Source organism: Macaca fascicularis, chromosome 14, assembly GCF_037993035.2.
Source record: "Macaca fascicularis isolate 582-1 chromosome 14, T2T-MFA8v1.1".
Lineage (NCBI taxonomy): Eukaryota > Metazoa > Chordata > Mammalia > Primates > Cercopithecidae > Macaca > Macaca fascicularis.
In genome coordinates, this window is record NC_088388.1 from 129319072 (window position 1) to 129334412 (window position 15341).

At 42.3% G+C, this 15341-nt stretch overlaps 1 protein-coding gene across 10 annotated transcripts in view; it reads right to left on the reverse strand.

The window, feature by feature from the left end:
• The window catches only part of SNX19 (sorting nexin 19), a 51910-nt gene that overhangs the window by 30800 nt on the left and 5769 nt on the right, over positions 1–15341 (reverse strand). For 8 of the 10 annotated variants that reach the window (XM_074015654.1, XM_074015653.1, XM_074015652.1 and 5 more), the window contains exons 3-8: positions 14898–14998; positions 14644–14763; positions 12568–12698; positions 11185–11281; positions 10516–10696; positions 7879–8008 (exon numbers count right to left, since the gene is read on the reverse strand). In XM_074015654.1, the coding sequence (XP_073871755.1) occupies positions 7879–8008; positions 10516–10696; positions 11185–11281; positions 12568–12698; positions 14644–14763; positions 14898–14998 (760 nt within the window). Of the gene's footprint in view, positions 1–5373; positions 6468–7878; positions 8009–10515; positions 10697–11184; positions 11282–12567; positions 12699–14643; positions 14764–14897; positions 14999–15341 lie in introns of those variants that run through there. The other 2 variants (XM_045369934.3, XM_065529239.2) reach the window with 2 other exon arrangements.

Genomic DNA, 15341 nt, shown 5'->3' on the forward strand with positions numbered 1-15341 from the left:
AGTGAAAAGCAGAGGGACTGCCTCCAGTAGAACGATGTGTGATCTTCTGTGTTCATTTATTTGACACAAATTTATTAAGTGCCTTCTATGTATGGGGCTGGGTGTTGAAGATATGATGGTAAATAAGACACAGTCCCTGCCCTCAGGATGCTGACATACATTCTAAAGCTGTCATCAAAATGTCAAAATCTTAGGCTCCTGGTGCAGTCACAGATGGGCAAGAGACACCAAGAACCCGACTTCGAAAAAAAGGCTCTGAGGTTTAAATACCTCATGATATTCTGTTTTTTGTTAACTTTTACAATGAGCAATTTTGTACCTCTATTTGAGTATACGAGACTTCAAGAGCACACACACAGAAATGCAAACACAATGCACAAGCACACGGCTGTCAGCTGCCATCCACCTGCTACAATCTCAAAGATACACTCCAGTAGAGAATGTCACTATGTGACAGGGAAGGCATGATGTCTTTATCCTAAGATGGGTGTAGAATAAGCGACACCCAAGAAATACGACAGGCAGACCACTCATGTGACAGGGGAACTGCTAGGGCCCATCCTGACCCAGTCTCCAGCCGTCAAGAGCTTCCCTTTGGCCTAACGAAAGAGGCCTGGGACAAGCAGCACGCCTTCCCGAGGGGCCACAATACAATCTGAGCAAAGTCATCAATGAGAACAATTAATTTCAGCACCTCTGAAAACAGCCCAAGCCAATGATTAGAGAGCCAGAAAATAACGGAGAATTCTGAAGACTTAGCTTGAGTTAATTTTGTATTTGGGGGTCTTGCAAAAGTGTGCGTATTTCTAGAAAAGCTGTGCATGGGAAGAGATCGGGTATAAGACACAGCCCGGCACCAGAGCTGAACTGGAAGAAAAAGTTACACAGCAAAGGAAAAAACTGTAATCTATGTTTCCTGAGAAACTCTGAGTCTTAACGTTAATAATCTTTTCCTGATTGTGAATAGGATGTAAATAGAGATACCTAAGAGACAATCTCTGGCTCAGAAGTACTTTAAAAATAAAATCAGAATATGCAGACAAAAATAATTTATATGCTACCATCAGATGCATGTGTCCCTGAAACCAGCCGGATAGAAAGCAAGAGAGGCGAGATGGGAGTAAGGCAAGGGAACTTTCAGGTGAACCCAGCTCTACTGAACACTGCTTTGTGGGGAAGCTTGCATGGAGGGGAGGCAGGGCAGAGCAGTGGGAAACACATGAGCTCTGAGGCTAGGATGACTTAAGTGGAATCTTAAGGTGTGGTTGTTAACGACTTTTATGATTTTGGGAACGTTATTTTACCTGAATGTAATTTTCTTCACTTGTAAAATGTAGAACTATATGTCTATCTCATAGAACTGAACATTAATACAAACAGTACATAGCTGCTTTCCTGGTATTAACATTGTAATAAACGTCAGTTCCTTTCCCATTGCAATTACTTGTGCCCTTTTGGTGGCAGACCTGGAGGTTCTCTTAAGAAATAACCAATGTCACAAAGAACTGTAATCCACCTGCTACTTAGACATGCCCAACCAAGAAGGAGGCCCTGGAAGCAGAGTTCCACTCAGAAAGCACCTTGATTCTGGAGCATCCTAAGAGAATAGTGGAAGCAAGAGGGTTCATGGTCAACTTTTCCCAACTGTCCTTAAGGGAGATGGACGTTGTGCCTTGCAGCACAGCACTCTCCAGTTCTCCCAGACTCTGCCACAACTCTCCTGACCTTTTCTAGGAGATGGTTTATAGAGCGACATCTTCTCTAAGAAAGTGATTCCAAGGTCTGGTGTAAGGTCCAGAGCTTGCCATCAAGTTTCTCCTGGGTCCCCTGCTTGTTGGACCCTTAAACCTGCACATCCTTTCTTTTCTTCTTCCTCTCTGTATACTTCCTAACTTTACACACTTTACACTCCCCTCTGCCAGAACCTTCCCCCGCCCGCTTTCTGCCAAGCCATTCCATTCCCACATGCCCCAAACACTCACACTCTCTGTCTCTATCTTAGACACACACACACATACACTCCCTCTTTAACTGAGAAATCCTGACGCAGATGCCAGGAATGTGTCTGCTGCCCTTTTGACACAGGTCAGATGCCATCGTCGGGGCCATGGGGAGGGCAGCGCCATGGACGTGGCATTCACGCATTCTGTTGCTGGCGTGGTTCCTATTTTTATCGTGGCATTACTCTGGGTGTCCAGGCAGGGCGCCGGTCCAGCTTCTTCTCATTCCTTCACTCTCCATCAGGGCTCCACACCAATCCTACCCCTTACCTTGGCTGGATCTTCCTGCCCCAAACGCCCTAACATCAATGGAGCACAGTATATCTTTCCTCTTTCCCTCCAACCCAGTCTAGCTCTGAGGACTTGCCCAATTTGCTGAATCTGATTCTGATGTTCGTAGAGATATTTACAAGTTTCTTCTGTTTTCGGGCATGAGCAGAGTTTGCACAAGGCGGATTTGCTCCTTGGCTCAGACTGCCACCCGCTCTCCCCTTCCCCTCCCTTTGTCTCTCATTCCAAATAAGGAGTGCTTCTTGTTACATAATTGGATGTTCCCAGCACAGAAGCTGACACAAGAGGTTAGGCGCACATGCATGCAAGACTTCCCTTTGACTTAACAATGCCTTTTTTGGGCATCTAACTTCTCTTCAGCTCCCCTCCCACTTCTCTCCACATCATCAACAATCAAGGGAGATTTACAAGCCTGGCTCAGATCAGAGCTCTTCCAACTTTGGCTTAGAAGGAGGGGTTATGAGGTCGAACTTACTCTGGGTTTTTGTTTTCTTTTTCCCTTTGCAGGATAGAGTGTGCTTATAATTTGACAGAAGTCTATGGTGTCCAAGGCAGTAATGTATATAGGTCTTTTGAAGATGCAAGGAGGGTACACAAAGTTGGAAGCAGAGGAAATAAACTTGCCTGCTTGGGGATAATAATACTGGAGGCTGGAAAATGAGGACATTTTAAGGAGGAGATGCACTCAAATCTGGTGACTTTAGCATCCCTAATGGTCAAACTGCAGTGTGTTCCAAATAACTAGAGAAGTGGCAGTACCACCTGTGGCACCAACACCAATTATCCTGCTCTTTTAAGCACGGAACTTAAAGGAAGAGAACCCAAGTACCCTGCAAAAGCATGTGGCTCAGCTATCTATGGTTTCAGGGAGGGCAAAGATGTAGCCTCCTAGGCAGCAGTCATGGAGATGGAAGACAACGGGACCTCATATCATGCCTCTTGTGGGAGAGGCAGGGGATGCAGTGAAGAGGTGCTGCAGCTCTGGAGATGTTAAGTTTCCAGCACACTGGCTTACCAAAGCAAATAAAGCTGAAGCATGTAGCAATGCATACACCACTTTTAAAAATTAAAACCTGCAACTGTCCTGGGGACAGTAACATGGGCTGCCTTTGGACTGCAGCAGTGCCCTTATGTTAGATGCAAGTGTGTAGATACGGAGATGCAGTTTGGATTCTACAAACTGCCTGATAATCTCCAGTACTTGGAGACAAAGATTTTTGGGTTGGCTTTTATCCTGCTGAATTGCAGGGCAAAGATCTGATCCTGAAATTTAGACAATCATCACAGCTATAAATCAGAAAAACCTGGGTTCAAATTCTGCCTGTGATATTTATTAACCCTGTGATTTTGATTAGATAACCCACATTCTTTATAAGCTTTAGTTTCCTCGTCTTTAAAATGAGGGTCATAATACCTCTTTTGCAGGACTTTTGGAGGAATTAAATATTAGGTTGGTACAAAAGTAACTGTGGCTTTTGAACAGCATGTGCATGTAGTGTTCAGTACAGTATTTGCACTAAGTAAACTCTCGATAAATATTTGCTGGACAGTAAATACGCTGATGCTGATGAGATTATCAATGTGTACACTCTGAACGCTAAAATGAGTTAGTCCCATGTCTACAATGCACAGGGCGCTTGCAGGTGTGAGACCATGGGCCACTGATGCCAGATCTTTGGAAGCTCTGGTGGAAGAACCGGTTCTTTCTTTAGATACCATGACTTCTAGCTTCCTATCTTAAGGAGGCTTCAGGAAAACTGTGAAATCAGCTATAAGGTACTTCAGAAGAGGGCCAAAAATGTCATTAAAAAGATGGCAAAAATGATTTATAGGGATACATGATTGGCTTCAAACAGAGAAGTATGAGATTCTTCATTTAATTCTAGTCTGTGGAAGCTTGGGTGAGGAGACTGCTAACCAGATGTGGTCCTATTTTCATTGCAGCTAATACAAAACCAAATGGGTTACGGATAAAGTTGGATACTTAGATATAAGTAAGAACTTGTTGACAGGAAGGGATATGAGATAACTGAACATGTATAAAACATCTTCACCCAGAAATATGTATGATGAACAAAGATAATAGGCCACAGTTACACGTTTTTCAAAAGTAGCTGCAAAATTCTGTTCTTGCACAATATTCAGTGGCTTCATTCAAATTCACCAAATATATTCAGAGTTCTCCCACTTTTCCCATCACAATAGTGATGCTTTTCCATAAAATAGAATAAGACAAAACAAAAAACCAAAAACTCCGAATGTGAAAAGAGGAGAAAGTCAAGGGAAATTCAGCTGTAAGCCCTCTCCCTGATTTCCTTTATGGCATGAACTACACTTGGGTTTTGCTAGTCTTCATTCACCAGACTTTACCCAGCTAACTGGAGTTGTGGTTGTAGTTGGGGAGTGTCAGGGATAGGAATGGAAAGATGAGGAACCTGCCTGGGCAACATAGTCTCAACCGAAAACTTAAAATAATTAGCCAAGTATGGGGGTGGTGCCTGTAGTCCTAGCTACCTGGGAGGCTGAGGTGGAAGGATGGCTTGAGCCCAGGAGGAGTGAGCCCAGTGAGCTACGATTGCAGTGCCACTGCACTCCACCTTGGCGACAGAATGAAATCTCATCTCACTGGTATTTCATATATTGACATTTTATCCTCAATATATGAAAAATGAAAAAGAAAGAAGTCTCACAGTCTCTGCTCTGAACTCTAAAATGAGCCCTGTCTTTTCCATGTCTGCCATGCACCTGGAGCTTGCTTCCTTCGTATTTAACTTTTCTGCCTTAGATCTCCCAGGACCCTGGCTACATGAAATAGTATTTCTGTGATCATTCTCTAACTCCCAGAATATAGGTATCTCTCCTCTATGTGGACTAGCCCAAGCCCTTGAATATTCTGAGTTATTCAAACTTCAGGTAAACTTTTTCCTACCTCTTTTATATATGGATCTCAATCTTCTTTGAATTTCTCCTAACTCATCTATACTTTCATCCTCATACTGAATAATTTCTTGTGTTCTGAAACCAATTTGTCATGTAAATGACCTCAAGGAGAAGGGGTCATTAATGATCACATACTAGCTAGTTTTGGGATCTTCTCTCTCTTTTTTTTTTTTTCTTTAAACCACTTAGAAGATTAACAAAGGGAAATCCAAAAGAAGAAGAAAAATGAAGGCCTAATTAGTGACATACAGAGGTGACAGAATACAACTAAAGAGACTATACTTTCAAGTGTAAAGGTACTGGGAAGGGAAATGTTTATTTCTTTATTAAATATTTAATGAGTACCTACTATGTCCAGGCCCTGTATAAGCTGCTGGGGACACAAAGCTAGTTCTGGTCCTTAAAGAACTAATAGTCTACACAGGGTTTCTCAAGCTCAGTAATACTGACATTTTGGGCAGGATTCGTTTGGCACGGTAGACTGCCCTGTGTAGCTGAAGGATGTCTGGCAGCACGCCTGGCCTACACCCACTAGATGCCAGTAGGCATCCCACATCCCCTTCCCAGTTGTGACAACCAAAAATATCTCCCGATACTGGCAAATGTCCCCTGGGGGACAAAAGTGTCCCCCAGTTGACAACCACTAGTGTAGGAAAAGCAGATCATTTATATAACACACTGTGATAAGCACTATTATCAAAACTTTGCGAGTTAGGGAAGAGGACTCCTTAATTCTGGGAGAAAGAGAGCAGATGCTACAGAAGGTTTCACAGAATAAATGACATTTTATGCTTAATATATGAAAAATGTTTTGCAGTAGGCCAAGCAGACAAGAAGAGGGAAAGTTAGGAACACATGGAAGGAACAGGGAAAGAATAGGTAGAGAAAGACCATTCGAAGTCAGATACAGGAAGATAAGCAAAGGCCCGGGGGTAAAAGACCACAGAATATTTAGGCAATGATGGACAGTTTACATGGTGGAAAATGAAAAATAAGACTCAAACCAGATCATGCCAAGTAAGAAAGGAGGTGGAATTTTAATATAAATTTAATATAAATAAAGAAATAAGTGCATACTTTAAACAGAGTGGAGCCCTTTTCCAAACAAAGCCTTACCTAGATCCCCAGTATATGAAACTGATCGAAGTGGAGCTTCTGTGGTTGGGTCATGGTCCACTCAGTTTTCCCTTAGCTTCTAAGTTAGCTTCCGAAGCACTTCTGCAGAACCCTAGCACCCTAGGACACATACTGGAAAAACCACTTTGGTAGGGAATAGGATACTACTGAAAGATTCTAAGTGCAGAATATATGTTCAGATTTGTTTTTCAGAAAAAGGCACTCTAGTGGCAGAGCTGAATATTGAGCAGGTACAAGGGGAAAAGCGTAAAGGGACAAAGACCAGTCAGCATTTTATATGCAGGTTTCACTTGGAGATCAGTCTTAAGGCTACAAGATACATGAAAAAAGCACACTGGGGTTGAAGTTGTACAAATCTGGCTTAAAATTCTAAGTGTGCTACTAATGATGACCTTGGGCGTGTTAGTTGACTTTGCCAAGCTCTATTTTCTCATTCTGTAAAATGGGGCTACCTACCTCACTTGACCACTATAAAAAAATACATGTAAATGGAGATTGGGTGCTGGCATACATAAGCACTTAGCAAATATAGATGTGCATCATCTTCTTTCACTTGGCCTCTTTATGATTCAAGTTTATTAAACCTCCCTGATCCTATGCAACTTAGAAAAGGGGGATTTAATTGCTTGCTGTTAATAACTTTTCAACTTGGTAAAGAATAGACACATAATTTTTTTTTATAAGGATATATTTTTTGAGTGACCTGTTACCATGAGCCTCATGCTAAGAGAAGGTCAGCATTTGGCTTCCTCTTACTTTGGGATGTGCCAGGATGTCTCATAAGAGGGAGTTCAAAACAAGAGTAGCCAAAACCCAAGCACTACGTGTGTCTGCCTCGCTCAGAGAGAGTGTTTCTGGCCTACTTCAGATTAGCAAAGCTTACATCAGTTCCACAGTTAGAAAGTCAGCAGCTAAAAACTCCACCTGTGTACAAATCTTTCAGGAGATCAAATGGTGTGAGGATTACAAAGCCTGGATTAGAAAAGCCAACTTGCAAATCCAAATTTCCCTCTATTCTTTACCATCCTGTGTCAGTAAGTACTTCAGCTGTGAATATTTATGCCCCTCTCAGAGAAAACAATCTTTATTTCAAGAGCACTGATGTTTTCTCCTTTTCTTTCCCACTGTTTATCATCACACTGGTGACATAATGTCAGTTAAGACAAATGTCCACCATAACCAAGTGAAAGGTGCGGGGCTGGAGGATAAAACTGGGTGGAAAATTGAGAGGAGGACGAGTTCAGCTAAGTATTTTAGGATCACACACAGTGTCTGCAACTCAGTACACTATGCCAGAAGTCTTACAGAACTGGATACTTTCAAATTGTCGACAACTAGGTAGTTAATAAAAGCTTTCTGATACTCTCAAGGCATTTTTGATTCCTGTAACCCCTGTAACAGAGAATCTATCTTCTCTTACGACTGCAGATTCCCTGGACACTATTCAGCATTGCATCCACCTTTTCTGCAACTTGAGATTCTGATTTGAGGGAGAATTCAGCAGTCTTACCTTTGAACTAGGGTCCCAAAGATAAGACGAAGAAACTTCTGCATGTTTTCGGTACACAGCCATTTCCACTGTTCTGTTAGTAGCAAGAGGAGCAGATCTAGGGCTGTGTCAGCTAACTCTGTCTCTGTTCCTGAGGGATAAAATGGCATCAAGAGTAACTCAGAAGAGACCCATACTTGAGGAACATCTTTCAAGGTACTGGGTGGCACCTGTGTCTCTCTACCTTCATGCCGATCATCTGGTATTTCTGCAATCCCTCTCCACTCAAATCAAGAGATGTTTAACTCATATCTAGAAGGCTCAGTGACAGGCTCAGCATTTCTTCACATTTTTAATTAATGTTTCTGATATTGTTACCTAATGAATGTTTCTATGTTTTTGAAAGATATATATATATCTTCTAATCATATATATACACACACGTATATATACATACACACACACACACACACACATGCACTTATTTTGCCTACTTAGTTTCTATTTCTTCTATATTTCCCCAGGATGCTGAATACTTTCTGTTCCAAATAAAAGCTCACAACTAGTGACTAAGTGCAACTGGCAAGGCCTCCTCTCTTTCCAACCTTGCATTCCACTCACCCCCACAAAGCATTATGGAAACACCAGGGGCAGAACTGGGGAAAGATTTGGCATTCACTTTCCTGAAAAACCTCCATTACACAGAGCTGTAGGGTTAGGATTCAGGAGGCTTCAGCCTGATTTTGAGATAACATTTGGTTCTAGGAAGAACACCACACCTCTGGTAAAATGCCATAACAATTACTACATTCTTCCTGTTTCAAAGACTGGAAGGGCCACACATGAGCTTATACCCATGCTAAACTAAGGTTTCCTGAACAAATGTATTTTGTGGAAGGAAGCATGTGTTGTTTAAACCTGTCCTGGGGTTCCAATGTCACTTCTGATTTGTCTCCAAGTATGTGATGTTACAGAATGAATCTGAGATATCTGGTGCTACTGCTGTGATTAATATTATAAGTAGTATCAACAAGGACTTTGTTAGTGTAGGACCAATGGGTATTCTCTGGGTCACCTTGCCCCAGCTCTCCTTCAACACGAATGACTTCTGATTTGGACAGATCTACTAGAACTGAATCATACTTCCCTCTTAACCCCATATAATATATATTTTCTTTTCTGTTTGTATTGCCAAGATTGGGAGCTGACATGTTGTTTGATTTCTAATCATCTTCTCAAAGATGGGATATTGCATTCCTTGTGAGACAGCATCATCCTGAGCCCTAGTCCTCAATTGTATGATTCTCTCAGGTTTTGCATTTGCCTGGAGCTGCCACCATGTGGTAACAATTAGTTATAGCAGTGAAAAATAAGAAAGCAAACAAGGTACCACCAAGCCAGTTCTCTTAAAGAAAATGACGGATTTTTTTTTTTTTTAAATCATATGAGCATTTTGAGTCTCTCAGAGATAGAAGAAGGGTTTCAGGCCTAAATCATCCCTCTAGAGATACTATGTTCAACATGTACAGGCTGGACTTTGCCTAGAATGATATTCTTACCCCACTGCCTCCACCCCCCCGCCATCTTTACGGTCTCTTAGAGTTCTCTGATGCTTTCACTGTCATATTACTTTATTTACTTAATTGTGAGATATGTGTGAAGGGATGGGGCTGTCAATCCCATTTTTCACAGACTTAAATTGAGGCCCTCAGAAGAGATGTCAGGTGATTTGTTCATGGGCACCTGAGAAACAATAAGCTTTTTCCCCATTTTTGAATACAAGATTTTGCGATCTTTTATTCTCAACAGAGGGCTTTATCTTGATGGAAATGATATACTTATTTTAAGTTCTAGTTCAGTAAACATGCTAATTAATATCTAGAGCTTTGAATTTTTCTTCTACAGAGTACACATCTGCTCTTCTCCTGGAAGGTGAACTTGCTCTGCCTCCAATGCAATAAGGAAGAAGTAGAGCTTTCATCTCTTCTCCCTCCCTACTTTATGTTGGGTAACTAGATGGTATCATCTGCCATGGCAGTAAATACAGAAAAAAGAATAGATCTGGGGAAATAAGACAATTTCCATCTTGAACACATCATATTTCAGTTGCCCTATGGTATATCCAAGTGAAGATGTACAATATTCAATATTTAAGGCATCACCACACATGCGTTACAGCTGAAGCCAAGAGTACAGCTGGGGTCACCCTGGAAGAGTATGTAGAATAGAAACAGTGAGCCAAAAATCAAGCGCTGGCAGGCGGATCATGGGGCCAAGAGACTGGACTAAGAAGCCACAAGAAGGGCATGAAGGAAACCAGGAAACTGGGACACTAAAGGAAGAAGTTTCTAAAGAAATCCAAGAGTCTGATATGCCAAAAATAAGTTCAATGAGCTATCAATATTATCAGCATGATCTCGTCCTGCTGGATTAGAACTCCCTGTGTTTGTGCCCTGCTCTGCTGCTTGACTCCGCTCTGGCAACTGTGTCCTACTCATCTCTGTGCCCCAACACAGCACCTCCAACACTGGAGTTCAACACATAGCATGCTCAGCTGAATGGAACAGAAATCAAAGTTACAAACTTCAACTATCTCAAGTCCCAAGTGGATGCCACCCTGGCTCCCTTCTCCATGGGAGCAGAGACCTCGCCACTCACCTGGATCGCTGTTGCTGGGGTCTTGGGCTGGCACAGCTGCATCTGACAAGCAACTGTCCACATGTCCTCTAGGGGGCTGTTCAGGATCTTTTTCTGGGGCTTTTGTTGGCTGCATTTCCAGTAACTTTGTCTGTTTTTCAACAAAAGATTCCATCCCAGACATGGATAGGGTCTCGGATTCCTAAGAAATAGCCAGTGGCATATCACATATGGAATGCTGACAGTAGGGGAGCAAATGTGGCACTCTAGGTTTCCCTGCCTCTCCCCTGCATAAGTACCTTGGGTATAAAAGCCAACTGATGCTATGACTACTTTAGGAAAGATTTTATTTTTTACCCAAGTTGCAGGTAATACAGGCCTGCCCTGGGATTATCAAATCTGCACACATTTTTGGTCATCCATTTTTTTCCAGGAACTAGCTTTCTTTCTCATCTTGTCATCCACTATCCCAAACCCACCATGGTTGAGAAGCCAACCTGCCAAGCCAGAACTGGTAGGAATTCCAAACCACTCAGAGAAAATACTTTTAGCATAAAAGTTGGAGATCCAAAGGCTGATGAAGTCATTTAGCAGGACATTTCTGACTTAGAGAATATCTCAACTGCCTATAACTGTAGGACCAATATCTCAGATATTTTTGCCCCACATTCTTTGGGTTTTGGTTCTTACCACATTGCCTTCCTGGAGACAATAAAGAATCTTGTCTTGTGCCTCAGTCACACTTAGTGCTGGAGAAATTTTACTGGATGAGAACCTCAGCCTGGACCTGGTACAGAAACAAACAGCAGAAACAGGATGTAATTTATGGTCTGAGCCACAAACAAAGGGCTGGCAAGTACTGATAATAAATGACAACAAGAATATCCATACGTATTCTGGGGACCTTACTGTGGTCAGATGGTCAGAGCTGCCAGGAAAGCCTTGGCCCTGCAATCTCCCAAACAGTGTATATTCTCGCAATTCTTAATAGATAATGTAACGCATACACTAAGCTAGGTCTACAGTGCACTTGTGAAATGGCTTCTGCTAAGTAAAACTGGCATCAGTCTGCATCATGGTTATATTCCCACAGGAAAGATTAGCTAACACATACTGGGCACTCATTAAAAATTTGCTGAAGATTAAACAGACAGGTGGCATAGACCAAGTTTTTATTATTGCAGTTCACGGAGTATCCTTTTTGGACATCCATTTATTCCCCGTGTTCCAAATAAAACTAGAGAAGGAACTGCAAGTGATAACATCAATGTTTCAAGGGACAGAGACTCATAAGCACAGGTATCATGGTCATCCTTCAATAGATGGGCCCAGTTAAGAAAAGGTTAGGTGCTGTGAGTCTGTTATTGCTGGCCCACGAAACATAAGCACAGAGACAAAGAGTCAGACACTCAGACACACACACACACACACACACACACACACACACACACACACACACACACACACACACAGATGCTCTTTCTTCATAAGGACCAGACACAGATGAAATTTGCAGTAAGGGTACATGTGGTGCCCTTGCTTGCCACATGTTGGCTTTGAATGCTGCCAGGAAACAGCTGGGGCCCTAGTGCAGGAGAGAGTAGCAGGAGTCAACCAGTTACTAAAATAGGCCCTGTGGGTTTCCATTCTAGCCCTTTCCTGTTTATTGCTAATATATGCAACTTCTGAGCCAAGATTTCCAGAAATGATGGCAAACAGAGATCAGTTATAAGCCTTAATTCTTAGTAGGAAAGAAACATCTCAATTTTCCAGGAAAAGAGAAAAGAGAATATCCTATTCAAAAGAGAGTATTCTTCCTAGTCAAACATCCCTGGTCAGTTGGGCCCCAGGTTCCCATGGCAAAACCAAACATTCAGCAGTGCTGCCTCTGCAGCACCACAGGCTCCTCCAGGTGGAGCACTGAGGAACCTGGGGTCTAGCTTCGCCTAAAAACTGGTATGTCTGACCCACCTCCTCTCCTCTAGGGCTTGAGAATAGGGTGAGCGTTGGCTGAGGATTGGGGATCAATCTGGGAACTGGGGAAAGGTCCCTGGGTGACTGAGGGCTTCTCACTTGCCAGCCTTCTTGCCTTCTGTCTGGGACTTGCTTTCGGTCTCGGCCTCACTCAGCTCCTCTGTGGGGCTCTGGGGTTCAGAGCGAGGAAACGCTGTCTTCAAGGTGTCCACAATGGCACTCACCACCATCTGCAGGGGTCAGAGGTGCAGGGTCAGTAAGGCCATCCACATCCACAGATGGAAACTGCCAAGCAAGCAGTCGCCTCACAGCACTTTATGCAACAGGATGAGGAGAGGGGCCAGGCTCTCTAGCAAAGCCTTATCCAGTAGCAAGGTCGAATACCAGCTAATGACTTAGTGACAACTATCTTTCCTTTTTTCCATGGCCATAAATATCTTTTTCCTTGAGGAGTAAAACAAACAATGCCATGGGAAAAGAAGCCAAAACCAACAGTGAGAGAAATAAAAACCTAGGAGTTATGCGGGCTGATGATGTATCTTTCAATTTCTTTCTTTTTATATAAAAAAGTGATTTCTAGTTTCCAAATTGATAACAACTTCATCAACATGTGCACCAGTGGAAGTACATAGGTAGGAGTATAAAGAGAAAGGAAGAGTGAAGAAGATGATCAAAAATAAAACTACAGTTTAGGGGCATAGGTAATATTAACATGCTTAGAGTAACTTACACAGAGCAAACAATCAGTTTTTCTAGTCAATTCTAACAATTTCTTTCTTTAAGTACAGAAAAAAATAACAAAAATCACTCAGCTCAAAACTCAGATATCTGGAGTTGAGTTGTTGTAACTTCTCTACTCATAAAGACCAAATAAAATAATCCTCACTGAAGATTAAGAATAACCTCTATTTCTTCAGAATGGCAAGATGACATACAGATATTTGCTAAAAAGGACAACGTACAAACGAAACCTTAAACGATCAAAGAAACAGAATGAAACATTTACTCTTCCTCTGGTGCTTCCTGCTAATTAACACTGCTGGCTCAGAGCAGCACCATGCCTTCTTTGACTCATTCTTTTCGTATTCCTCCACAAGGAGTAAGCTAGCATAGCCAAGACGAGGCTGAAGAGAGTGGTCAGCAGACTACAGTAAAGACTGGGGGAGAACAAACCAGGGAAAGAACACTGAGGATGCATGAATTTAGATAATGCAGCTTAGAAAATACAACTTGTTCTCCAGGATCACAGAATTGTAGTCTGTGAGGGTGGGGAGGTCCTCATCTGTCTCATTCACTGATGTATGAACAGCAACTAGTAGAGTGCCTGGCTCAAAACAGGCATCCAATAAGTAGATGTGGAAATAATGGATGAATGATATCCGCATGGAACTCTGGGCATTTACCCAGTTGATCCCTTTTTAGTTTGTAGTTTTTTCCATAGCAGTGGATATCCCCTAACACCTACTACATCAAATTCTATTTTATTTGTCACTGTAAGCCTAGATGAGAAGAGGGAGGCTCCTCTTTCGCCAATGCGTGTTTCCCAACCTGATAAAATACACATCACTTTTGACAAACTTAAGCCTCAGACTTCTGCCCCAGAGACGCTCATATCAGTTGGTAATCACTGCTTACAAGCTCCGACATGTTACACAAACGTCCTTCTTCCTACCATCTCCATAGGTGCTGAGACAACTTCTTGAAGAAGGTACAATTCTCTCCATACTGTGTTCTCTAGCGGAGAACCATGACACCACTTTAAATCCAGCCTCGTGTCCTGTCTTACGGCTCTCTTTCCTGGGTGACCCAACACTGGAAATGACCTTTACCCTCTGAAAGACCACCCCTCCTGCCAGCTATCTGTGAAGACATAGATTGATCTTTACATGACTCCAACAGTGTAACAATACAGTAATACCCCCAGGAGATATGTGTACACTTAAGAGTGTTGGGGTACTGTTTCCCACCAGCTGTTCCCTGTGATTCAGTGAGCTGATGATTCACCCAATATTTGGCAACAGGTCTTGACAATTTGAGTCCGTGTTCTATTGACGCCTCTGTGCTGCCCCTTCCCACACCCTACTGCTCTTATTTTTCAAGCACTGCCTCCATTCTGATGAATCCTCCTCATGTATAGACCAAAACTAAAGCTGAGCACAGTGGCCCTGCTGGTACCTTGTCTATTCTAGAGACCATAAATGGTTTCTTGACAAAGGCAATACGAGCATCTGTGTTCAGAGCAAGGAACTCCTGCACCTCCTCACTGTTAGCGATCTCCGGAATGGCACAGAGTTGCTGCAAAAATAAAACACACACAAAAATTTTAAAGAGAAATTCCAGTCCCCAGATCTCTCCACTTTGGCTTGGGTGTTCTGGGGTTAGACACCCAGGTTAAAATGAGAACAAGGCCAAAAGAGAAGGATGCTGACCTTTAGGAATGATTCTAGGAGGCTCTTACGGGCTTCTACTCTGTCACTGTCCATATTTCCAAATGGAAGATCTGGAAAGAGCTTTTTAGGACCCTTCACATCTAAAAAAAACCCAAAATATTCACTCATTTAACATTCACAGAGAGCTATTCCATATAAAACATATAAAGAAAACAGAACTATTGAATATATTTCCTTGGATTAAAAAAAATTTCAGGAGTTCCAAATATGCATATGATCCATATGATCCACACAACACTAACTTGTTACAAGAGAGGGTTCTAAAGTGCAGAGACCCAAGTTTAAATTTGGGCTAAATCCCTACTACAATAACGATCTTAGACCATTTGTGTTATCTTTCTGACTTTGTTTCTCTTCTGTAAGATGAGGACAATGAGGGTACCTATCTCATAGGCTGATGGGAGCATTAAAAGAGCTAACATG